Source organism: Eretmochelys imbricata, chromosome 3 (genome assembly GCF_965152235.1).
Source record: "Eretmochelys imbricata isolate rEreImb1 chromosome 3, rEreImb1.hap1, whole genome shotgun sequence".
Classification (NCBI taxonomy): Eukaryota; Metazoa; Chordata; order Testudines; family Cheloniidae; genus Eretmochelys; species Eretmochelys imbricata.
The window spans coordinates 139,339,494-139,367,131 of NC_135574.1; the positions used below are offsets into that span (position 1 = coordinate 139,339,494).

Below are 27,638 nucleotides of genomic sequence, written 5' to 3' on the forward strand. Positions count from 1 at the left end.
AGTGTTGTAATGGCATTCTTCATTGACTGCAAAGAGAGGTGAGCCTGTTATTGTTGAACCTGTAAGTCTCCAGGAGCCTGCAGTATCTGTGTTTGCTGCCGGAGAAGCCCCATTATGTTCTGGTGCATCTCCCTTTCTTTTTCTTGCTAGCTTCGCAAGTCCTTTCTCCTGTCTTCTCTTTCCTTCCCCAGGCTGTCTGCAGTGTTCAACCTCCAGGACCTTTCCTCACAGTCTGATGCAGCACTGGCTTGCATGATCTTATTGAATGCATCATCCTGAGTCCTCTTCTTTCTCCTCCTTATCTGGCTCAAGCATTTCATGGGTGTGAAGGGGAAGTCCCCTCAAGGCTGCAACAGCAGCAGCTGGAGGTAAAACACACAGACACCACTATCAATATAGGCACAAAAGAAAGTTAAGATTCAGAACTCCCCCCTTCATTGCTCCCCATAAGTTTTAAACAAGACATGTTTATTGACACTTCTGTGTCGCAGTGCTTTTGCACAGTGCCATTCACAGCACCAGCCATGGTGCGTATGGCCCGCTGGGGTGAGGGAAATGAGGATGGAATTGCTCAGTTGCAGGAAACTATGAGTATTGGGCAATTGCACTAAATACTGGCACCCCTTTCCACAGGTAGTGGTGATTTTAGCAGATATCTCACTCCTGAGGTTAACAATGGCACAGAGAGCACAGCTGCTGCTGGCATCACAAAGCTGCCTGGCCCTATAAGCTGCTAGCTTGTGTACTGCAATGGTTCTGCTCAAGTTATCACTGATTGGTGTGGGAAAGTATCCTACTGCAGAGAAAGAAATAAGGGAGAGGAGTGCAGAGTGCCTGCATGAAAGTTTCATCGAGATCTCCCAGAAGGATTCAAGGGACATCCCTGTGTACATAAACAAACTGCTCTGCATGCCCCTCCCCTTGCCTAACCCTGCAGGGGAATGAAAAAGCAGATAACACTACCTCTCTTTGTTTTTACCACTACCTCTTCTAGAATGAGTAAATTAATGAAAAGTTGATATCTGCATCCTGTTAAGTTGGGGGATGCCACCGGTACATCATTACAATGGAAAATCCACTTACACACCTACCCGAGGTTCCTTCCCCTGCATCGGGCTCACCCGTGCTCGACTGCCAGGACTGCGGTGGAGTCTCTAACAGGTCCTGGCCATCAGTATAGCTCGACCCCCTCCAGTTCCATGTCCTTCTCCACACTGTTCACACCAGGGGGCTGTGACTTGGGCTTCTCAGAAGTATCCACAGTAGTCTGTGGGGTGGTAGTGGGGTCTCCACCAAGTATGGTATGCAGCTCTTTGTAAAGGTGCAGGTCAGCGGCTTGGTACTGGGTCGACTTTTCATCTCCATGGCTTTCTGATATGCCTGACTCAGTTCCTTCCTTTTAACATGGCGCTGCTGCTGGTCCCTGTCGTATCCCTTCTCTTGCATCCCACACACAATTTGTTCATAGAGGTTCATGTTTCTACAGCCGGTCCATAGCTGTGCTTGCAAAGCTTCTTCTCCCCACAGGCCCAGGAGATCCAATATCTCCTGTCTACTCCAAGCTGGAGTGTGTCTGGAGCATATCACCAGCATGTCAGCTGTGCAGTTGCACACAACAGAGGAGAGCTGCTAGGTGTGCTCACCAAGCTAGAAAGTCAGGAAAAGGCATTTCAAAAATTTACAGGGCTTTAAAGGGGAGTGGAACCTTCAGTCTCTGTGAACCCTGAGCAGTGGAGTTCAAAATTGTGACCAGAGTGCTCAGTGTTGCGCATTGTGGGACAGCTGCTGGAGGACAGTTAGGGTCAATAAAGGTAAGAGAGTGTCTACGCTCACCCTGCATAAACCTCAGTACATCAACCTTGGCTTTACGCTGTTCAGGGAGGTAGTATTATGGCATTGCTGTAATGGAGCACTTACATCAGTGGGAGAGAAATTTAAGTGTAGACACATGCCCAGCTAGGCAAGGCAAGGCAACTTACATTGATGCTACTTTGTAGTGTAGACCAGGCCTCTGTCTCTTCTATCAACAGAAGTTGGTCCAATAAAAGATGATATCTCACCCACCCTGTCTCTGTGAATATTCCTGATATTTAGATCCAGCAAGGAAGATTTTTATTATCTACGTGATCATTCTCATCGGATACCCTGAAGATTCTGCAATGTTTAAACATTCTCAAGCTGAGTCTAAGTCCCAGGCTAGCACCCTATCATTGACCCTTCCTTCCTCTCATGACAGATTGTTTGGCCACATGGAGGATCCACCAGACCTCCCTTGCACAACAAATGAAAAAGAAAATAGATTTAAAAACAAACCAGCCAAACTGTAGTAAGCTTCTTTGTTCTGAACCATTCCTATCTGCATGATAAGCAGAGGTGGTTTCTGACAGGAGCTTTGTCCCTGCTTTATTGTTTACTGGCTCTGTGCTCAAACTCCAGCATCTCCACACAGTCAGGGCAGCCCAGAGCTCAGAAGCCAAGCAGCCAATAAGGGGGCAGAAGGCCCACACTTTTCATTCTCTGCTCCCCCCCACCTCCTCCCACCAGGGATGTGGACAAGCAGGTATACACTTTAGTACCCCATTGCCACAGCCTACTGACGGGGCTACCCAGCCTCTGCTTATGCCACATGATGCACTGCACCCCTTACTGGGCTGGAAGGGGGCCGGGTCAACATCTCTCCTCACAGCTTTCTCGCCTTCCTTTGAGCAGCCAGCCATGGACGGATGAGAGAGAAAACAACCCAGGCAGGGAGGAACAAGTAAGGTGGTAAAGGGCCTCTTGGCCCCCATCACCTCTCTTCATTCCCCCAGCTCCTGTTATCCAAGTGTGTGTCAGCCCATGTGTAATCAGCTTTGCTCTCTGTGGGATTCAGGCAGACCAAGTGACTGAGGTTATAACTTTACCTTGTGGCTATTTGGTTCATTTCCCCAGAGATGAATCTAGGAATTGTTCTGTGCATACTGAGGTCACCCTGTGAAAAAGCTTATGTTTCACTGTAATTGACACTCAGACATTGCAAACTTTTATCTTTAATCTCTACAGCGCTGCCTTTCTATCACTTGTTTCCTTTAAGCTGAATATTGCATTGATTCACGTACCAGGGGCTGCTACAGAAAAGAGCATGTTATTTATATATTTGGTCAAGTCATCGAAAGCAGGTTCTCCTGTGCTCTCCACCTGTCTTTTGCAAACCAATTCCCCTACTTCAAACTATCCCTGTGCCAAACGGCATTAAATAGAAGAAAGACCATTAGGATCACAGTCATCCCCATTACAGGGTGAGCAACGGTTCTCAAAGTCTTTGTGCTTTAGAGGGCCCCCTAACCCCTGTGCCAGACTGCCACACTCTTATACTGAATAAGTAATTTATTCCTCACATAGTTCCACAGAAATTGAACAAACTGTTCTTTTTGTTTGTATCTATCTTTGAGAAGCATCTTGCAGCATTAAAGAGGGCTCCTCTACACAGGAGAATACTCCCTGCTGCTCCAACACCAGGGAGTTTGTTTTAATCAGTGCTCAGCTCCTCATTCCTCCTATGACTTATACAGAATGCTTCACAGGCAGCTGAGCACTGGTTCAAACTATCACTTCAGGGTCAGAACAGCAGGAAAGGTTCTCCATGCAGGTGGGCTTTCGTTCTTGACACAAGACTTCTTACAGATTCCCTTCTATAGAGCTGTGGAGAGCTTGGCAGGGAAGTGGGGGTGACAGATCAGAGAAGGAGAGAGGAACGGAAAGAGGCAGAGCTAGGGAGAAGACGATAGTGGGCTACAGGAGCAAGGAAAGGGAGATGAAGTGATCTAGGCAGAGGCTTGAAAGGGGGAGATATAAAGGAAACAATGAAAAGGGAATGGAGACTGAATGAAAAGTAATAGCAGAAGGATGGAGGGAACAAAGGGGAGAGGGAGGGAGGATAGGTGGAAATGGAATGGGGGGGAAAATAGTGAGACAGTAGGGGAAATAGAGAAAGGAAAACCAAATGGCATGGAAGAGAATCAAGATACTGAACTGTTCTGTGGGCCATTAAATTCTCTGATGAAGCTCTCTCACTGTACAGTAGTATTATTTGGTTGAGGGACTGTCATGTTTGTAGCCTCTATTACAGTTCAGACAACACTTATGATTTTATTGCAAGTTTTGCGATATTTGGTTTTTTTCTTAAAGTTCCATCTCCTGGAGGTGCATTGTTAGGTGAGAATTCTCACATTTGTTTAAAGAGGAGAATTACATTTCCAGCTCTCATGGTTGCAATGAAAAACTTAAAAATGTGACCTAACTTTATCCTAGAGACTGAAAAACCAGAAGGCAAATAAACAGAACACCAAATTTATTATTGTTATTTTTAAATCTCATTATTTTCATGACCAGGTCTTGACTTTTGAATGCCTGGGGTGGGAAACACTCAGTAAGTATATCACAAGTTCCCCCTAGGGGTGCCAGTGCAACAGGAGAAAAAAAAAATCACAGAATAAATTAATTTCCATCCCTGAAAATGGCTCTCTTGTCACATTAGAACAATTCTGTATTATTGTTCAACAAAGAATACTGAGGCAAAAAAATGTGCCTCTCCTCCTCCTCCAAGTGCAGATATTCCATGCTGCTTGGAAGTTCCAGTTAAGACTCCCTATTTCATCTACTTGATTTAGAGGTAGGATATTATGCATTACCTAGTGCATGTCATAGCAGGGATGAAAATCATGTCATACTTTAGGTTGCCCAGTAATAACCCACAGTTTAAAAAAATATGCCACTGGACTAGTGGCTATTCTGGAATGAGTCTCTCATTTTTTCATGGAAAATTTCAAACTATCTTGGTTTGATTATGTATCATAACAGAACCAATTTGAAACTTCGAAATTGCTCATGAAACAAAGTTCTTCTTTTCTGGCCAGCCCTAATGCACACAATTTTCTAGGTATAGCTTTACTTGATCTCTAATTAGCAGACATGCAGCATTTCTATTTACATGTCTATGTTGGGATTTCAGTGTGTAACTTTAGGTAACAATGGTTTGAAAAATTCGGCTACAATTTCTAGCCCTGGTGGTTCACAAGATTCTAGACCTTAACTCTCTTCAGGTCTGAAAACAGCAAATGTTACTCACTTTTGGGGACAAGGAAGAAAATATTTTTGTGACAAAGATTTTTTCTTTAAAAAAGGAAGAAGTGGCTACTTGAAACTGCTCACACGTTTGGAATGTTAGCAATAGTACCATCTGAGAAGGGATTAGTGGACAAAAAGGTACAAATATGTTATCTCCTAGTTGTAAGTAAAGCTGATTAAAACTGCAGTTTTGTCAAAGTCAAAACATTTCATGAGAATGTGTCAGTTTCAATTAAATTGTCAATGGGAAAAAGTTGAAACAATTCATTGAGACTCATTTCATTTCGATAATGTCAACAAGATTAAATTCTATAAAGTAAAATATTTCATTTTCACTTTATCATTTTGATTAATTTCCTTAGACTTTTCGTTTACCAATTTTATAAACAAAGAAAATGCTGTAGATCTAAAATCAAGATTTGTGGACTTCAGTAACCCAGCTAGAGGTTATGGGTCTATTACAGGAGTGGTGGGCAAAGCTCTGTGGCCTGCAATGTGCAAGAGGTCAGTCTACATGATCATGATGGCTCCTTCTGGCCTTAAAGTCTATGAGACTTCTATGTTATAATATACTAGCAGGTCATACACTTCACAGCACATGTAGGCCAAGCTGGCAGGTGGTGGGAGGGACAGGAAAACAGTCTCTACCCCTGAATCTGTAGTAATTTTACAGGATACTGCCACTAAGCCTAATTTTATTGTTATCTAAGCTGCTCCTCTTCTCTTTGTTTTATCAGTTTCATATCAACAGTTTCCCTCTGACAGTACCCATGACAGTACTCTTAGAGGAGAGGAAAGTGATCAGGAACAGTCAGCATGGATTCACCAAGGGCAAGTCAAGCCTGACTAATCTAATTGCCTTCTATGACGAGATAACTGGCTCTGTGGATGAGGGGAAAGTGGTGGACGTGTTGTTCCTTGACTTTAGCAAAGCTTTTGACACTGTCTCCCACAGTATTCTTGCCAGCAAGTTAAAGAAGTATGGGCTGGATGAATGGACTATAAGGTGGATAGAAAGTTGGCTAGATTGTCAGGCTCAGTGGGTAGTGATCAATGGCTCCATGTCTGGTTGGCAGCAGGTATCAAGTGGAGTGCCCCAAGGGTCGGTCCTGGGGCCGGTTTTGTTCAATATCTTCATAAATGATCTGGAGGATGGTGTGGATTGCACCCTCAGCAAGTTTCCAGATGACACTAAACTGGGAGGAGAGGTAGATACGCTGGAGGGTAGGGATAGGATACAGAGGGCCCTAGACAAATTAGAGGATTGGGCCAAAAGAAATCTGATGAGGTTCAACAAGGACAAGTGCAGAGTCCTGCACTTAGGACGGAAGAATCCCATGCACCGCTACAGACTAGGGACCGAATGGCTAGGCAGCAGTTCGGCAGAAAAGGACCTAGGGGTTACAGTGGACGAGAAGCTGGATATGAGTCAACAGTGTGCCCTTGTTGCCAAGAAGGCCAATGGCATTTTGAGATGTATATGTAGGGGCATTGCCAGCAGATCAAGGGATGTGATCGTTCCCCTCTATTCGACATTGGTGAGGCCTCATCTGGAGTACTGTGTCCACTTTTGGGCCCCACACTACAAGAAGGATGTGGAAAAATTGGAAAGAGTCCAGCGGAGGGCAACAAAAATGATTAGAGGACTGGAACACACAACTTATGAGGAGAGGCTGAGGGAACTGGGATTGTTCAGTCTGCGGAAGAGAAGAATGAGGGGGGGGATTTGATAGCCGCTTTCAACTACCTGAAAGGGGGTTCCAAAGAGGATGGATCTAGACTGTTCTCAGTGGTAGCAGATGACAGAATGAGGAGTAATGGTCTCAAGTTGCAGTGGGGGAGGTTTAGGTTGGATATTAGGAAAAACTTTTTCACTAGGAGGGTGGTGAAACACTGGAATGCATTACCTAGGGAGGTAGTGGAATCTCCTTCCTCAGAAGTTTTTAAGGTCAGGCTTGACAAAGCCCTGGCTGGGATGATTTAGTTGGGGATTGGTCCCGCTTTGAGCAGGGGGTTGGACTAGAAGACTTCCTGAGGTCCCTTCCAACCCTGATATTCTATGATTCTATGATTTGGTGCTTCAGGCAGAGGAGACTAAGCAGTAGCATTATGATATCAGAGGGAACTCAGCCAGTCATCACTCCCTCCTTCCAGTAACCCTAACCTTAAGCCCAAACCTTACCCCTGCTGCCTGCTTTGGCCATCTCGTTCTTTGACAGTGTTCATTTAGTGCTGCAGGCAAAGGAATCGCTCTGCCTTCAACCCCAAATGGACGTTGTTTAGATGAACTAAGAGAGTTTTGACTAGGCAAAGGTAAATGATCTTGCTTCAGCCAGGCATTGTGTGGAGGGAGCCATAGTGGAAATCTCCAGCCTCGTGCTTACTCAGTCAGTATAGCTTCTGATCTGAAGCAGCGCCCCCAGTACAGTCCTGAACCCCTGCATACTCTCAGCTTCCTCAAAGCACTCCAGAAATGACCTGCGGATTCATTTTCTGATTCATTTCAACCAATGGGATTGATATAAATGAACTGGAGGGAAGAAGTGATGACTGCCTGAGGCCTAGTCCACACTGTACAATTAGGGCAAACCAGCTACATCATTCCAGGATGTGAAAAATCCACACACCTGAGTGGTGTAGTTAAACTGAGCTAGCCCCCGGTGTAGTCCGTGCTAGGTTGAGGGAAGAATTCTTCTATCAACCTAGCTACTGCCTCCTGGGGAGGTGGATTACCTACATACTTCCATTGGCATAGGTAGCATCTACACTCAAGCACCACAGCAGTACAGCTGTAGTTTCAAGTGTAGACAAGCCCTGAGTTGCCTCTGCCAGGGCTTCTATGCATACAGCATCAAATGGGCACTGTTTGGAAACCAGGCTTTTCCAAGTGTTCTTTTTCTTTCGGTGACATTTTCAACTGTCACCAAAATCAACTGGTTCTTCCCACTGACACCTAGAAATTTTTGAATTGATCAGGTGTGCTCTTCAAAAGTAGTTGTGTTACAGACAGAGAAATGCCATCAAGCTGAGTGTTAGGACTCACTCCTCACTTTGCTCAGCCAATCATATTTAATATTTTAATATAAAGGTCAAAAACAAAAGTAATGAAAAATGATAAATCAAATCACCACATTTTTACATTCTCGAAACAACATTTCAACATTACTGAAACAATTTGATGTTATTGGATCCCTTTGTTTCAATGTTCCTAAATCAAGTTCTTCTGAATTTTCATTTTGCAGGAAATGTCAAAACTCAGCTTTTGAGTCCATTCAGAACAAGTCCGAATTTCCCAAAGGAAGGACATTTTGGTTCCAATTGCTAAGGTATCACATGCTCTAGAAACAAAAGAAGTTAATTCTGTGGGTTTCAAGACCACATGTCACATAAATAGAAAATCCATGATAGCATGACATGGTATAACTAAGAGTGAATTACAGTGTGTGTGACACAGTAAAACTGCCAGGAAAGAATTAAGGGCTCTTTGTGTGCCACATGGTTCAGCAGGGAACTTACGGAGAGCATGCAGCCTCTTTCCTGGGGATTGAGGCAAGGGAAATGTCTCTGGGGGCTGCAGCTCACATTGGTTAGGGGAATTGCTTTGTTTTATGGTGCTCACAAGTTTGTGTTCAAACAATAAATTGTACCCTGAGGCAATGGCCTGAAAAGACGTGGGTGTGGCACTGGTTCGTTCCTGGCCTGGTGCAATAAGCTAATTTACGAAGTCATGCCAAAGAAGCACCAATAAAACTGTACATTATGACAGATTCTGCATACACTATATTCTACAGGAAGATTACTTTAGAATTTTATAACTGCAGATTTTTAGATCACTCCGTCTGTAAACCATGCTCCCTTAGTACCATCACTCCAACTTGTAGTCTGTCATAAACAGATATAAGTAAGATAAGTACTGATTAATGCTGCAATGCAAATAAACAGGCCCATGGCCTGTAAGGTAATTTGCTTAGTTAATCAAGACCTAAGTATCTTGACATAAGTATAACATGGCAACAATGATGTAGGTAATTGCTGGGTAAGTTCTATTTAACTGATGCTTTAACCTTGGATAACACAGGGAAGTAATACCACATTATTGATATTTTAGGATAAGTTTAAGAAATAAGTATGATTAAACACAGAAGTACCATGGCAACTAATTGATGCACATGCTAGTGAGGTAAATATGCAAGTAACCAATTAACAGTGTGTACCCCTAAAAGATAGAATGCAGAAGCTTAAATAAGGAAGATGGGAAGAGACACATAGGAATATGCATAAAATACAGGAGGCATCCTATATGCTGTAGCATACACTGGAACACGAAAGACTGGTGACCCACCATCACTCATACCACTTATTTCAGGATCCAGGGCTGGACATTCTGTATTATATTTCTTTTCCTTATCATATTGCAGTATTCATGGGTTCATCAGATTATTAAAGTAAATGTGATTAGCCTAAACTGGTTCTCATGTGCTCATCAAGTCTCTCATCCCGAGAAGACTCATAATATAGTAACTAATCTGGAGGCTGAACCCTTTCAGTCTCCTACATGCTAAATTGTTAAATTATAATTCCCAAACTACAGATTTTGGCTACAAACTGCACCAGACATGGTAGCCAGGAACATCTTATTTAAGGGACATGCCTTATCTAGTACCTAATAATTTGCATCCTGTAACAAAGCAGCACAGGACACACTTTGTTCCATACTTCAGCAAAAATCATACACAGGATGGTACACTCTGATCCGGATGATTTTGTATCACAGACAAAAGACAGCAGGGTTTAAAGAAACTTTGTCCCATGATATTTATACAATTGTCCTTTATTTCTTTGAAAATGTATGGAGTCAGTCAATCTAGACCTACGTAGAGAAAGGAAAAATAATACATTTTAACACTCTCTAAAACTTTTGGTTACATCTCTTACAGTGTTGTGAATATTAGCTTCATGAACTCATGACTTATCAGATCTTTTCCCCTTGGAAAGACTTTCCATAGAATTTCCAGCACCATATGGGTCAGAAGATATTGTACCTAAAATCCATCACTGGTCTGGGACTGACCATTGTCTATCATGAGCCAAGTGGTGACGCAGTCATAGGTGCACATGATAAATGCAATTTAGCAAATGAATACCAACAACATACCCTATATGGAGTGTGTTTCTTAATGTTTTAGGGGATGCTATAGCATTGCCCTTTTTGGAATTACAGAATTTGGCAATACCATTAGCTTTGTCTTATACATCACTCACATTCAAACCCATATATCCGTGTTTATTCCTTAATTTGATCACATAATTGATTCACCCCCAGAGACAATAGTTCATCTGTTATTTGTTTTTGACTACTGGCTTAAGCAATATTTAAGCAGGTGCACATTTACACTTAAAAGAGCATAAAACATTAAAATGGAGGAATTCAGCTATTAGAGAAAGAAAGAATCCCCATTTAATTTTTTGGTGGGTGAGGTTTTTCTCCAAACACACTTTCTAATAGGAAATTAAATATTGTCAATGGGGGGAGGGAGTGAAAAAAATGGTCAAGTCAGGTTTTATTTCTCAGCTTTGTCTGGCTACAAATTTAATTACCAGTGATAACTAATTGCAATGGCAGCTGAAAGAAATGAAAATGTACCCATCTGAAAATATAGCAAGTTCTCCCTACCACCTTCTTCTCTGTCCCCCATCCTGACATTTTGAGTCCCAGTCCTTCTCCTTCTGAATTTGTTTGGGTTCCCATCCCATTTTCTATGTTGCCCCTGCCCTGCCAGTCTTACACCTGTTGCTCCTCACATTAGGGTCCTTCCTATCCCTTACAATAATTTGCTGGAGAGGCTCTAATGCTGCAGCGGTGGAGGGGGGCACAGAAGGTGTTCTCAAGCCACTGATTCCAGTTGTTGACTTGATGGTCCAGAAAGCTAGAACTGAACAGGGCCAGAGATGAGGGCTTTAGTCAGCTGGATTCTTCCCCCATCCCTCTTACACTGGTGCAAGGCAGTTGGACTCTGCAGCCACATCCTTTACCCCAGTTCAGTAGTGGCTGAACTCCTAGGACCCTCACTGAGCACAGTTGACTACTCCTCTTCTCCTGTGGCGCTGTTCTGAAAATGTGATCTTGCACCACTTGACCTCAATGGGTATAGGATCAAGAAATGAGTGACTGGGCAGCTGAGGAAGGTTGCTCTCAAATTGCTCCCTTCTATAGTGCTCTATCAGGTCAGCAACTGGCCAGAGTGCTGAGTGTAGGCAGTGCCAAAGGATATGGTTCGCGAGAGACCCCAATGACTCATTCTCCCCAAGCAAAATAATACTGCTTGGAGAGAAGCAGACCATTAGAAAGCTGCATGATTCCTGTGATTGTGCAATGAATTTAAAGTGCTACAAAGATATGTTGTGTTTACCATGATTAGAAGGGTTGACAACGGGGACTTTTAACTCATTCACTGTGTTCACTGTCTGTCACGTATTAAAAACAGAAATGCACATTCGTTCATTATTAGCAGCTTGTACTATCATAGCATCTCTGGACCCAAACCAAGATCAGGCCCCCACTGTCCACTTACTATTTAAGGATACATAAAATATGTCAGAAATCAAATCAGTGCAGGAAACGAGTGACTGATCGACTTATTACCAGCTAATGTTGCAATCCTCTTCCCAGCACTATATGTTAATATTTCCACTCTGAATAGGGTTTAAAGCCCCTTTGAGAAATTCGAAATGTCCAATTTATCAGAATGGCAGGAAGTTATTGAATTGCCATCACTTTATTAGAAGCAAGTCTTTGTTTTTTATTATTCTATTAAATGTTTTAATTATAAATGGAAAGAAAAATAGTGAAATGCATAAAGCTACAGAAACTAGAATAGCATCTTGCTATTTATGATCTACAATAACTACATAAATAAGGAAATAAGCTGTTGATTACATTGCCTTAGCTCAATCAGAAACCAGAAATAAGGCCTTCCGTAACATATTTGCAGCTCATGCTTTTTAGCAAGGAAATTGCACAGCTGATTTAAGTGTCCATTTATATTCAACTTTACAGACATAATATTATTAGAGAGACAAGGTTCAATTCTATTGAACCAACTTCTGTTGGTGAAACAGACAAGCTTTTTAGCTTTACACAGAGTTCTTCTTCAGGTCTAGGAAAAGTCCTCAATGTAACAGCTAAATACAAGGTGGAAGAGATTGTTTAGCATAAGTAGTTAACACGTTGCAAAAGACCATTCAAGGTGAAGTGGGCAGCTAACATCTCTGCAGTCGCAGGACTGTTTTTATTAAGTTCAGGATTTTTGGTGTCTATCAGAATTATGAATTTAAACTCCTAGGCTCATTTTTAGAAGATGCGTGGGTTTTCTTCATGGATGAGGACTCAGAGGTCAGATATGGAGTGATTGTTTTGTGAAAAGTGTTCGCCCCTAGGTGATATTGTGTTTTTCTCTTGGGTAATTTTTCTGTGTGAATTCACTTGAGGATGTAATGATTGTCTCATTTCACTCACATCATTGTTGGAATATTTAGTGCACTGGATGAGGTACACACCATGTTGCGACAGGCACATGTAGGATCCATGGATCTCTGAAGATAGGTGTGGTGATCTGTGGGTTTCTTGTATATAGTTATCTGTAGGTTTCCAGTGCTGAAGCTGATGGTGGTGTAAAGGAAATTGATGCTGGCATGGGAGTGTTCTAGAAACTGTTTGATGGATGGGCGGTGATGGTTGAAGTTGTGGTGGAAATCAGGTCATTGGTCCAGAAGATGAAAACATAACTGATGTATCTCAGGTATATCATTGGTTTTGTGATGCACTTGCCCAGAAATTCTTCCTCGAGGTGGCCCATGAAGAGATTGGCATATTGGGGAGCCATCCTAGTGCCCACTGTAAAATTGTTATGGGTGAGGATGAAATGGATGAGTTTGATGATGACTGGGGGGAAGGGGGAGGAGAATATCTGCATATTGTCCAGTAACCATCCCAAACACATCAGTTATCTACAGCCAGGCACTCAAATACCACACACTATGTTCCAAGGAGGAAGTCTGCAATACACACCTTAACACACTTAAAACTGCCTTCACTAGACAAGGACACCCCAACAGAGAAGTAGATTGCATCATGGAACAGTCACCTAAATACACCGAGAGAACCTGCTTCAATATGGGGAAAAAACCCTCTGACTGTACACCCCTAGTTGTCACCTACGTCCACACACTAGAACCCGTATGGGATACCATTAAACAATTACAACCCATGCTCAATGGGGACCACATACTAAAGGAAATCTTTCCTAAACCCTCTCTTCTGGCCTTCAAACAACCCCCTAACCTCTCCAAGTTCATCTTCAAAAACAAGCTCCCCACTAGGGTTGCCAATCCTTCAGGAATTAAAGATTATATCATGTAATGAAACCTCCAAGAATACGTCCAACCAAAATTGGCAACCCTGCTCCCCACAGACCAGAACACACCAATTTAAAGAGGCACCAAAACAAAGGTGCAAAACTTGCAGACATATCTCCACTGCTACCCACCTTGTCTTTAATATCTTGGGACTGACACGGCTACAACAGCACTGCAAATAATATCATTACACTTTCACATCCGTGTACTAATCACACACATATATTTTACACATACAGGATTTAAATTTTTTGCATGTTGTACAAAAAACGAGAGTATAAAACTATATTTATTGTGACCTTTAAGAGATTAAATAAGTGTTAAGGTTTTAGAAGACAAAAATCCATACATTCTCAACACAGGTGTAATATTTTGATTAAAGACTCAAGTACTAACCACTATGTTTTTGCACAGCAATATAAAATTACACTTTGCCAGAGGGGAATTAACGAATCAATCAATCTACATACAGTAAAATACTGAAAACTTATTAAAATACTTCTTCAAAATGAGGGGTATATAGTCAAAACTAGATTATATACTGTAAATTGCATAAACGACATTTCATCAAAACACAAAAGCAGTAAAGTCTCTGAAAAGTTCAGATAGCTATTGCATCACTACGTTAACGTTAACATTCCCAAATCCTGCATTATATTTGGAAACCTTCCTAATAGTCACAATAAAGTACCGAGGGCCAAATCCCAAAAGATTCAGAGTTTTGGTTTACGTAAATAAGCATCCAGATGTTCCGGAATGAAATCCTAGCCCCTCCAAAGTCAATGGGAGTTTTGCCACTGACTTCAGTGAGGCCAGGATTTCATCCCAGATGTTTTTTTTCCTGAACCTCTGAGGCTCTCCAATTGGCAGCACAACCCTCCTTACCTTACCTGCAGAGTTACTTTCCCAGTGGGCAAGGCACAGCCATCAGCCAGCCAACCAAATCCAGCAACAGGGTCACTTTTTCAAGGAGCAACAGGCTGACTCACTCCTCACATAGCCTCCATTATCTCTCCCACTCAACTCCCTCAATCCAATCTCAAATTATTTGGATTGCCCAGTCTAAGGGTACACAATGGGTTGAAAACTCCACTGTTTTTCCAATTTCAAAAAGGCAGTGCAGCAGGACTCCAGTGAATCTCACTACTCCAAAACATGGGAACATTATGCCCAGCAACTTTCAAAAGAGGTTACCTGAAATGTAGAATTTTCATAGTACCTAAATCCCATTGCCAAAAGTCACTGATCTAGGAGCCTAAATCCCTAAGTGACTTTTGAAAACATGATTTAGACTCTTAAGTCACTTAGGTAACATTTAGATAAGGGTTGCAGGCATCTGGACCTACCATCCCAGACACTAGTATATCAGCCAACACGGTTAAGAAGAATGGTGAGGAAAGTGGAATGGCCATGCTGGGCCTATGTATCTTATGCACTAATATGACCCCTATTACTGCAGTATCTGACTGCCTCACGATCTTTAATATACTTATTCATATATCTATGTAACACAGAGGGAAGTGGGGAAATATTCCTTATATGAACTTTCCTAGACCTCAAAATTACTTACTTTTGGTTGAGTTCACCCATCCCAATGTTAGATACATTAGCCCACACATAGAATTGTAGGACGGGAAGGGACCTCAAGAGATCATCTAGTCCAGTCCCCCTGCACTCATGGCAGGACTAAGTATTATCTAGACAAGTATTACAATTGTATACATGACATATATATTCTTTTGAAATTAGTTTAATTATCCCCAGAGCTAAGTTATGATACTACACTGTACTGTATCAAAAGATTAGAACTTCAAAGCATTACTAACTCACAAAATGTTCTATACAGTGTTATGTAAATAATTTAGCATGCCTGCAGTGATTCCACCTTGTGATATCATCCTATCTGCTCAACATAAACAGGGTTTAGCCTGCATCTGTACTTTGATGTAATCTCTCTTGATAAATTCTCTTGGTGCCCCTATCTGTGCTTCTCTATTAAAAGGTATTTGTAACAGTACACAGTGGAGACCAGTTAAGGGAACAGAGTTTTCATATAAAACTTCTGACCATAAGACATTGTGAAACCATCAGCAGTATGCACATTGTTTACCTAAACTTCAATGGGATTACTTATTCACGGGATCAAAGCACATGCTAAAGTGCCTTGCAGGATCAGTGCCTTAATGTCCACTATGCCAGAGATGTTAATACTCATCTCAATTTACTGCTTAAGCACATGTTTCTGCCCTGGAGTTAATACCTGGTATGCTGACTGAAGGGTGTCAGATGAAAAGCAGAAGGGAGCAGAAGCAGAGAGTCAAGGCTTGGTCACCTGCAGAGTTTATAAACTCTATTATAGGGCCAAGGTTGTGGTCAGAACTTCTGCTTAGTGGTGCTTCTAAGCTTTGCAACCATGACATATTTTTTATATGCTCCGCAGCGGCTCATCTTTACACCCTGGTGTTTGGGCTCCAGTTTGCTACAGCCATGTATGTTCATGTCTAAGTCTATTCTACTTAAATTTTTATTGGCTATTGAATACATTCAGGTTGAGTTGGGGGTTAACTGAGAGACACTATTGTCAATTTTTTTTTTTTTAAATCAGCATTGTTCAAAACAGTGGGATATGAGATCCCACAGTTTCCCCCCTTATTTAATATAGGAAATAATTTCACTGTGTCAGATACCACTGCATGTTAACAGTAGCTAAATATCAACTGTTTAATGGCAACAATTCTATATAAAGGCATTAAGGGATTTTTCTTTATACTGATGATTTTTCCAAGAAAATTGATACTGAAAATTAATTTTAAAAAAAGTTAGAAAAAAACTTTAGTATTAGGTAAAAAATTGAACCACCACTTTAGAAATTGTAGTTTTCTTCTCTTCAAAATTAGAGAATTTTAATTCAAAGAACTTTGTTATAACTGAGTTAAGGTTATGCATTGATATCTTTTTAAGATAACATAATTACAATTTAGGAACTTAAGTTTCTTCTATATGGCAACTTGTAGGGTTCTACTATTAGCAAGTGCAGGATAAGCCACAGAAAGGGGAAAACAATAAAGGCTGGTGTTGAAAACAGTTTGATGTGTAGGTTTCTTTAAATACAACTACAATCACTTGACTTTCAAACAGTTAACTTTTGCTTTGAATTTTCTGTCTTACATCATCTGTTTTTATAACTACAATATTTTAACAATGTTATTTTACATCCACAGATCTCAATGTAGTACCTTAATTGTATGTTAAAGGCTTTTTACTGTGATTTGAAGATCACAAAGTACTTTTTGTAAGACTAGGAGAAGACAGCCGGGGTAACTATATTCTGACTACTTGAAACAGTGGGACTACTTGCATGAATAACAACTATTCCAGGGAGTAAGTTTTTTCCCCCCAAGGACATCACTTTAAATTCCATCTGCAATTTTAACTGAATAAAGAATTTTTCCACTTCCCATCTTGGAAGGTTATGCAGTAATTTCCTTGCACTGTTAAACAGCTACCATACTTCTGTGTTCTTTGGCTTTTTCCCTGCATCATTACTTTCCTTGGTTACCTCTGTTTTGTGGTCTCCAAAGAGAGTGATATCTTGAGGCAAAATAGCATTCAACAATTTAAAAACAGACTTTTTGCAGCATGAAAGCGAACAAATGTGATTTGCTTCGTGAAGAGCATCAACAGGAAGCATCTTGCTCCGGTATCACTGCTGTAGGAAGGAGCATCCCAATTACCCTTTTTCAAATCACTAGTCTTCTAGGGCAGATCTGAAGCCCACTGAAATCAACAGAATTCATTCAACTGAATCCAATGGGCATTTGATCAGGCTCCTATGCCAAATGGAAATTTGTTATAAGAGCTGCAATTGTTTTATGAATAAGCTCCAAATGTTGGGAGCAAAACTGTCTACCAGCTTCCTGAATTCTCTCCCCTAGTTTACCTTTTATAGTACCATTTATTCAACTAAGTCAGTTCTTCCTTGGAACCTGGTAATATTACACCTAACCTTAAACAAGTGTTAATAGTTCCTTTGTTGCAACTTTTTCAACTGTCTAATATTTGCCTGATTTCCACTTCATTTTTTTTTAATCTAAAGTGCTTGAAAAAGTAATTTACATACCGATACAAACTCATCTTGTTCCATTTAACTCATGTAAAATACTAGTCACGTTGCAGAGCTCACCACAGCACAGAAGCTCCTTTGGGAAGGAGTGTAATAATTTACTGGAATCTGCTGATTCAGGATCTTTACCTCTCTTACTTTTGTTATACCTTCCAGCCACTGATACTACCAACCATGGAATTCTTTTGACATATTTACACTCTATTGTTGGGTACTGAATTGACCTTGTTTGAGTCCTAGTCATGATATCGGTCAGCAACAGTTATTGTGGATTGCTGTAGTTCTGAATTTCCTGCTTTGTGATGTGATAATCTCAGCAATCAGAGTCAGGACCTTCATTCCCCTTATGTGTTATTGTTATGCATATATCATCAGTCCCTTAGATGAAGAATGCTGTTATTCATTTAAATGTGTTTTAACAAGTGTTGTTGAGAGATCATTAAGATAACATCAAAGTAGTTTGCTTATGAATTGCCTAGTTTTTGATTGCATGTACTTTGCTATGTAATGACAGATGTTAGACACAAACAGTTGCTTAAAAGAAAATTTCAAATAGTTTTACAATCATTAAAATTTAATTTGTCAAAGTCAAATTTCAGCTAATACAGAGGTGAAATGTAGGCTAATGTAAAGTATTTAAATTTTGTTATGGCCATGAAACTTAAGAGAAATATTAGTTTCCTAGCTCTGTGTGTATGTGTCAGCCACAGTGTTGTAAAACTCTGAAGGCTTAATGTTAGCGAGTTGGAACTCTGAGTCCATCGCTTACCACACAATTCCCTCCCTGCAGCCAGTAAAACTGCAGCATGCAAATTAACTGAATAGCGATGATTGGGTAAGTATGTCACAATTACATAACTTAAGAATGACTTGAGCTACTGAAATAGCTCTGAGTAAAACTGTAGAAAGATGATACAGCCATTGTTATTAACTTTGCTTGATAACAACCTAATGTTTTGCTGTCATTTTTTGTTTGGTTGTTTGTGTTCTTTGTTTTTAAATATAGCTTAATCGAGAGCAGTAGTGTTAATGCATGTATGCGTATGCAAGAGAGTATTTTTGATTCTCTGGGACTATGGCTCTTTAGCTACCAGGCTCCCCAGAAAAGTTATAATCTGAAGACAAAGGTTGTTGAGGCCCATTTTTAATTACATTTTAACCCAAAAATTATCAACAAGTTTATTTCTAAATCATTAGAAAATGCAGTCTTTGTTCACCATTACATGTGTATATTTAAAAAAGGAAACACTGTATTAATCATACAAAACAATGAGGTTGAACCCCTGTTTTAAATGCAAACCTTGACGCACCCTTAATTAGGGTGACTCGATAATACTTCACAACTGTAGAATTATGTTGTTTCTAGTCTCAGTTTCTAATCTGTTACACATTTAAAAAAAACATTCAAGAAACATTTCCTTTGAATTGCTCTTGTCTGGTTTAAAAATTGATCATTTTAAACAGGTTTTATTGTAAAGCACCTTGCAATGCCCATATGGAGGGAGCTGCATAAATATATTCTGTTGTTGTTACCGAGGGAACCAGGTTGCTGAGAGAGTATGAAGAACTCTGCCATGATTTAACCCAACTGCAGATAGTTATCAGCACAACTAAGTACTTTCAGAGGTCACCCACAACATTTCTCTCCCTCCCCTCTCCACTCCAGCTCAAATCTCACTGAAAAGATAAAATAGGGGATGGAGCCAAAGGGGACCCTTGTCCATTAAAAAAAATACTTCTAAAAGGAGGAGATCTAAGGGTTTCAGGCAAGTCTTCAATCAGTTGTGTCACTTACCAGGCCAATAATCTCACAGGAGGCATTAGAAAATGACTAAACTAGATTCGTAGAATGTGAGGGATTTCACTTACACAGTGATTCTGAATTGCAATATCTCTAATACGGATTTAAGAACCTTGTCCCAGAAGACAAGGTTCTTTGATTATAGTCTTCATATGGAAAAATCCCCCCTTTTAAACTATAAACTAACCTAATGTCATTTTCACCCATTAACTGCAGTGTATTTATGCATTTAGGCCGCAGATCAGCAAGGTACTTCAGCATGAGCCTAACTTTAAGCTTTAATAGGACAGATCATATGCTTAAATTTAGGCATGTGCTGAGATACTTGCTGCACTTGGTCCTTAGCCAAGAAACAGAATATGAGTGACTTGTTTTAAAATCTGATGTGGTTTGAAAAGTTGTTTGTCAAACTAATGATAACCTATGTTTAAACTATACCATTACAGCTTGGAAGAAGGAAATCCAGACTAATGTAAAAAAAGTCAAGTCAGCAATACGTTTCTAGAGCTTTACCTCCTTAGGGATCAGACAATAGTAGTAAGATATGGAACAAGAAATCACTTAAGAAATCAGATGAATTGTAAATGAGTACATTCTGACTGGTTGCAGTGAGTTCCATATAAAGCTTGGGATATTTATAGTATTTTGTTTTCTGTACCTCTAACTTCGTCTCCCCTTTACATTTTAGTGTAAAAGAAAAAAACTTGTTACAGTTTTGAAATTCATAACCATAAGAGATTTATAAGTATTTCTGAGAGATACATATATTTACTTCATAATTCCATTAAGTTGTTTTTCTGACTCTTAAGATAAATATTGACTTCAATGAAACTTCTCTGGTCAATAAATCTTGCTGATAACCTATAGAAGTGAATATCACTGAAATCAGTTTAAATAATGCTTCCAATAGACTTATAACATTTAAATAAATGTTATGTCTCCAGAGTGTGTGTGTGCATATCTGTGTTTATAGAATATTCCTTTACCTGCATCTGCCATTACTATATGTATCAATTTTATTTATATCTATTTAGCTTTAAGCCATAGATGGTATACATAACATGGTTCACTCCTAAGTGGAATGATTTTCTTAGCACAGAAGAAATAGCATGATTGTATCAGAAGAGAGCACCAAACTAAAATATTATACCTATCCTCCATCTACATCATTCAGCATGTATATCTGTAGTATCGTATCTCAGTCAGAAACATCACTACATAAGTGAATAGGCCATTAAAAATGATGCACCTCAAAGTATTACACCCTTTGTTAAAAAAAAAAAAAAGGCAGAAATGGCTAAGTTACCACCTCTTTAAAAACAGAAAATAATTACATGGCACCAAGTATTTTATAAACAAAAACACATGATTCTGGGATTAAATACTTATTGAGGTGAGGTATGTAGTAAGTGATGAAGTAAGCTGTAGCTCATGAAAGCTTATGCTCTAATAAATTTGTTAGTCTCTAAGGTGCCACAAGTACTCCTGTTCTTTTTTTGTAGTAATTTGTGTCTCTAGTCCACCACTCATGAGTGTTAAAATGATCCGAAATCATAAAAATAAAGTATGTACTTGTATACATGTATACACTTGGTACATACAGTATACTGCAATGTATTCATAATAAACATAGCCCTTAAATGTGTATTCAAATATTTCATTGCGTGCAAGGAATATCCATGTTCCAATTATTTTTTCTTAACAGTGTTCAAATGTGCTATGGGAATGAAATAGCTGGCTCAAATGAGAATCACAGAATATCAGGGTTGGAAGGGACCTCAGGAGATCATTTAATCCAACTCCCTGCTCAAAGCAGGACCTATCCCCAATTTTTTTTGCCCCAGACCCCTAAATGGCCCCCTCAAGGATTGAACTCAGAACCCTGGGTTTAGCAGGCCAATGCTCAAACCACTGAGCTATCCCTCCCCCTGGGGAAACATTAATATGAAATGGATTACAGGAAACCTTTTCACATTGATGTTGCAGCTCTGTTTCTGATTGCTATGCCAAGTTCAGACTTTATAATAAATAAGCACAAAAAAAATGGGTGGGGGCATCGAACAAGTGAAGTCTATTTAGCCCATCCTAGGCAATGCTATGGTACAGGTTTTTTTATTATGTATTTTATATACTTTATATTTGGGCATGCTAATGTTCAGATACCAGAACAGTGGCTCATTATCTGTTGATTTGATTATAGATGGGGTAGTCGTGTTACGTCCTGGCAAATGATAATCAACACGTAGATGTTACAAGCAAAAACCAGTTACAAACCCAATAGTTAGATTTCTGTGCTTTTTATGTATTAACACACAACCCTCCTGAGATAAAGCAGTGACCTTTCTTTCTGATTCACAATGGGAAAACACTCTTCTTATGAGCTTACTACTGTGAAGCCTTGTTGTTAGTGTGAAGAATCAGGGAGATGTGTAGTAAGGTAGACAGAACATTTCAAATATTTGAGAAGTATTGAATTCTATTTCCAACAGTTCATCAGTTCTTGTGATTTTATTAGAACTGTAAACAACCTATACTTAATATTTTATTAACAGGTACAAGTACTTCAAAAGGAATATTTTTATAATATACAATTTGGTGGAGACAAAATTTAACACCTTATCAACCAGTTGTTTTTAGGTTTAATCTTAAACAGGTGTTAATGTAATATCTATAATTTTCATGCAACAGTAGGACCGTTATGCTTTTAATAGGTGGGTTTCTACCTGAAAAAAACCCTAACATGGCTTACACCAAATGTAATATTTTCTATGTATCTCAGTCATTTTTAACTCTGTCACTGTCTCCCATCCTTTCCATTAGTGAATAATTTGCAGAGTGTTAAAATATGTAAACCCATCCAGCCTCTTTTGCTTCCCTATCCATACGCATCTATCTCCTTATTTTGATTATACTACACACTAACCATGGGCTTCATCTAAAAAGCTATTCAGAAAACTCTAACACACCATGCAATTTATCTCAACTCAGTTCTTTGCTTTTAAAAGTTACATAAAGCAAAACAACAACATTGCTTTAAAGCAGATGAGCCACAGCACTACTCACAAGCACCTCACAACCACATAAGATATTCACTACAGCCATCCACAGCATCAGTTCTGCTGTGGCCCCAAAGGCACATGGTTAAGTCATAGAATACCACTGCAGGAATTGATCCTTCAGGGAAACCTCCAGGACTCTACACAGAGTTAACATTTTAAAGTCCCACATAGGAAGAGAAAAAAAAAATCAAATCTAGACTCATGTTTTCTTTTAAACAATCCTAGGCCTACATGAGATAAATTACAAGCCAACACAGCAGTCAGCCCCAGTGCCACCTTCCCAATACATCTCCACTCTCCTCAGTGCTCAGTTTGTAGGAGGCTGGGAAATATTGCAGGGATGTTCAGTAACTTCCCAGGCTCCGCATAACTTTCCCACTCACATTTTACACAGCAGTTTGGGGACTATATTCTGGCAGGCTATTTACCTCTGTGGGCCGCTTCAGGATCTTTGGTGCGTTTCTTTCCTCCTCTATCCTTTGGGAATTTCACCAACAGATCACAGAAGCTCACCCCTCACTCCTCCCTAGCCTTTGCTGGGGGAGCCCCAGTGGGGAAAGGAAAGAAGGGGAATCAGAAGCTGGCTTACATGCTCCAGTTGGTCTTTCCTCCTCAGCCAGACGCTGGCACTGAAGTCCTGCTGCTTGACAGTGCTGTAGAAGTTGGCGCCTACTCTGGGGAGGCTCGGGGACGGCTCTTTGGGGCGGCTCTTCAGCCTCAGCTGCTCGAAGCCCTCGTGGGGGGAAGAGGCGAGCCAGTCATGCCTGACTTCCATCTTGACATGACAAGGCAGAGTCCAAGGAAAACCAGAGGAAATCAAGGAACGAGGAGGCACCAGGTTGGGTGGGTGGGCGAGGGGAGGGAAAGAGGGAGGCGGAGAAATAATTCAGGAGGGAGGGGGAGGGGGAGGCGAGGGGGAAGAAGAGCTGCAGGTGTGAGGTGGGAGGGGAGCAGGGGGACTCCGGACAGCAGATGCTCCAAGATGCCGCTGCTACTCGTTGCCCCCGCCGGCCGGCGGCTGCAGTCCGGAGCGGGCGCAGCGCAAGGCGGCTGCTTGCGGCTCTGGCTGGGACCCTGAGCCGGAGGCAGACGCGCGGGGTGGCGGCGGCAGCGGCGGCTGAAGAGGGAGGGGCTGGGCTCCCTCTCCAGCCAGCCCGCAGGTTGGTGCAGTGAAGGGGCTGGAGCTGCTGCTGCCGCCTCGGCCCCTGGCATTCGTTCAGCTCCTCCTCCTCCTCTCCAGCAGCCACCTTTGGGGAGCACTCAACAAGCCCCACGGCGGCTTCGAGGAAAGGAGCCGCCCCGCCTCCTCCCTGGGGTGCAGGCGGCTTCCCCGGGGGAGCGGAGGGGACTGCCGCTGAATCCAGGCGCGCTTGTCTAACTGCGGGGGAGCCCCCTTCCCTTGTGAACGGCCCTTTCCTTGGCTGGCCAAAGTTCAGCGGCTCCCCAAGCAGGGAACGCGCGTCCCCCTTCTCCAGCCAGTTCCCGAGCCGCGCCAGCCCCGTCTGCCGCACCTGGGAGCCAGCGGCACCGGCACGAGCAATCCCTGAGCATCCACCTGTGGGGAGCAAGCGCCCTGGCTGTTGCACGGCCCCCTTGGGACCACTCTGCGTGGGGAGCGTGGCTGGCCACTCCCTTGGGGTGGGCTCAGCTCTTTCTCCCATCCCTCACGCCTGTATGCAGGGCGAGGTGCAGTCATCACACGTCACTCGCTTTCTCTCCCTCTGCTTTCCTTGCAGCATGCAGGTTACAATGCCAGCAGGACTCAGGTCCGGTTCACTCCGAAGTCCCGTCCCCCTCGAACTTCCACAAACTGGATTCTTGGTCAGGCTGGCAGAATCAGCACCTGTGAGGGGTTGGATCACAGAAACCCCCTGGGGTTGCCAACTGATTTGCCAAGACTACTTCTGCCCCTGCCTTCCCAGCTTGGGATTTCAGTGCCCTGCCTGGTTTGAGCCAGACCCGCTAGCCTGCTGCAAACCCAGACCCCGGTCTGAACCACATCCCCTAACAGCTGTAGGCTTAAACTGAAAGCAGCTTAAGAAGCGTTCCTGTCTTTAACACTCAGATGCTCAACTCCTAATGGGGTCCAAACCCCAAATAAATCCGTTTTACCCTGTATAGAGAGTAAACTCATAAATTGTTCACTTTCTATAATAGCGATAGAGAGATATGCACAGCTGCTGGCTCCCCCCCAGGTATTAATACATACTCTGGGTTAATTAATAAGTAAAAAGTAATTTTGTTAAATACAGAAAGTAGGATTTAAGTGGTTCCAAGTAATAGCAGACAGAACAAAGTGAATTACCAAGCAAAATAAAATAAAACATGCAAGTCTAAGCCTAGTACAATAATAAAAGTGAATACAGATAAAATCTCACCCTCAGAGATGTTTCAATAAGTTTCTTTCACAGACTGGATGCCTTCCTAGTCTGGGCACAATCCTTTTCCCTGGTACAGCCCTTGTTCCAGCTCAGGGGGTAGCTAGGGGATGTCTCATGATGGCCCTCTCATTGGTTCTGTTCCACCCACTTACATATCTTTTGCATAAGGTGGGAATCCTTTGCCCTTTGGGTTCCCACCCCTCCTTCTCAATGGAAAAACACCAGGTTAAAGATGGATTCCAGTTCAGATGACATGATCACATGTCACGGTAAGACTTCATTACCCACTTGCCAGCACACAGGTATACAGGAAGACTTACAAGTAAAACAGAGCCATCTACAGTCAATTGTCCTGGTTAATGGGAGCCATTAAGATTCCAAACCACCATTAATGGTCCACACGTTGCATAACTACAGTAGGCTCTCAGAGTTATATTTCATAGTTCTAGTTTCAGATACAAGAGTGATATATTTATACAAATAGGATGACCACACTCAGTAGATTATAAGCTTTGTAATGATACCTTACAAGAGACCTTTTGCATGAAGCATATTCCAATTACCTTATACTCACACTCATTAGCACATTTTTATAAAATCATATAGAGTGCAATGTCCCAGCACCTAAACCGTTTTGTCTGAATATGTGAAACAAGGCTTTGTGGGAGCTAAAGCTTCCTAATGTAGCCAAGAGGATGACAAACGAGTCACCAGGGGAATGATCTTTGTTAGACACTACCCCAAGGAATTCATGCTGGCAGCACTGGTTCAAGACAAAATGAACAAACACAAAGGCTGATAAAGAATCTCAAGGAAAAAGGAAAATCGTTGGCTTGTTCTGCATGATGTTTTTTCATAGCTGTTTCAACAACTCTAATAATATATTTGCATACAATACAATAATGCATGCAAACAATAGACTAATGCATTTATAGAGCAACTTCCATTCAAAGAGTTCTAAACACTTTACAGATATTAATGGATTAAGCCTCACAGTGCTACTTGAGTGAAATCACTATTATTACCCCTGTTTGACAAATGGGGAAACTGAGACAAAGATTAAGTGACTAAGGAAGGTTGTGCAGGTAATCAGCGGCAGGGTCAGGAACAGAACCCAGATTTTCAGACTCAAGGTCTTATGCCTTCATCACAAAATCATTGTTACTTTATAAGGTCCTACACTGATTTAGTGCATGCCAGAATTCCACAATAATGGCTTGAACACTACAGCTTATAACAGCATTACTGAAGTGTTCTGGGCCATGGTATGTAAAATACTCAGTACTGTAGTTCTTTTATGAGGAAATGAGTCATTTGTTTTGATTGTGATCTCTTTGCTGTAGTCCACTGTCCTCTCTTTTAGTAGAGGTTGAAATATGTCAGTATTTAACAGAAATAAACTAATAGGAATTTCCTTTTTCACAGTGTGCAGAACCAGTTCACTAATTCCCCACACTCCTCAGTATTATATTAAGCACAGACAAAAAATTCCAACTCCCTCATACAGCACTAAGAAATAATTATTGTAGCTCAGAATGGCATGTCAGTTTCTGATGAATGTTTGCAGGCAGATCATTTGTGAAGAGAATTCAAAAGTTGTTTTGGTAAAGAATTAAAACTGATGTTCTACAAATAAGGTGGTATTAAACTAAAATGCTATATTGTGCAGTTAACTGAGGCTACCCTTTTAAATAGTAAAAGTAGTAAGACTAGACAATGACAAATTTTTTTAAAAGTTCTATATTAACTGTGCATATGGGCCCAATCCTGCTCCCATTATTGTCAATAGGTACATTTCAATGGTGGTAAGATCTAGTCATTGGTGCATTTAAATCATGATGATGCCAGTCTGAAAGAGAACTTTGAAAGAAAGACTTCAAAGAGTAAAACCAACTATGGAAGTAGCTATGAGGCAATGACTCTATTTTCTTAGTGTTTATGAAATACAGAGAGAAATAAAAATGTACTCAGCGGAACAAAAGAGCTTTATTTATATCAAGGGGTTTTGGTGACAATATAAAAATGTAGTGTTTTGTTCTAGTAGTAACAAAAATACAGTTACATAATATGTACTGTTTGGTTGTGTTTTATTTTTTTGATGACACTTGGGTAACAACCAAAAATACAGATGCTGAATGTGAACAGTTTTCACTCAAAAGTTTATAGGATTCCTACTTTCCCCAACAGTTTGAACTTCTCTGTATCTTTCTCTGTCTGTTCTCCTGACAATACAGTAAAAGCGGGTATTTTCAAGATGCAGCAGCAGACGGCCATCACACTCTCCCACGCCCCATGGAATCGTAATGAGTGGAACATATTGGTTCAGGACCACACAGCACCATTGCATGGAAGGCAGCCCAGGAGCAGCAGAAATCCATGAAAAAGTATGTAAATACATGGAGTATCAAGGGTATGGCACAGCACATCCTTTGACCAGCACACACATGGCACAACACAGTTGGTGTGGCTAAGCTCAAACTTGCAGATACCCTATTATGAAAAGCAAAATAGGCCAGCATGTGTACCTGCAGCTGGAGAACAGGCACACACGTTGGTCCATGCTGCTGTTCAATCAATCAAACAATCAATCCAACCCCCTTTTTATCCATGTAAATGCCACACTCCTACATGAGGTATGGGTAGAGCTGCTTCAGCTGTTGATATGATTATATTGCTACCTACAGCAATCCTGTCCTGTGATGTGTTTTCTATAGGAAGTTTCATGGTGTTTCCCAGGCATCATATCGAGTACT

The 27,638-nt window shown here is 41.2% G+C and overlaps 1 protein-coding gene across 1 annotated transcript in view; it reads right to left on the reverse strand.

Moving 5' to 3' along the window:
* Positions 1-23,279, reverse strand: part of PLD5 (phospholipase D family member 5) — a 262,978-nt gene extending 239,699 nt beyond the window's left edge. Inside the window, exon 1 of the mRNA XM_077811874.1 lies at positions 23,094-23,279. Coding sequence (XP_077668000.1) covers positions 23,094-23,279 — 186 coding nt within the window. The remainder of the gene's footprint in view (positions 1-23,093) is intronic.
* Positions 23,280-27,638: the final 4,359 nt, after the last annotated feature.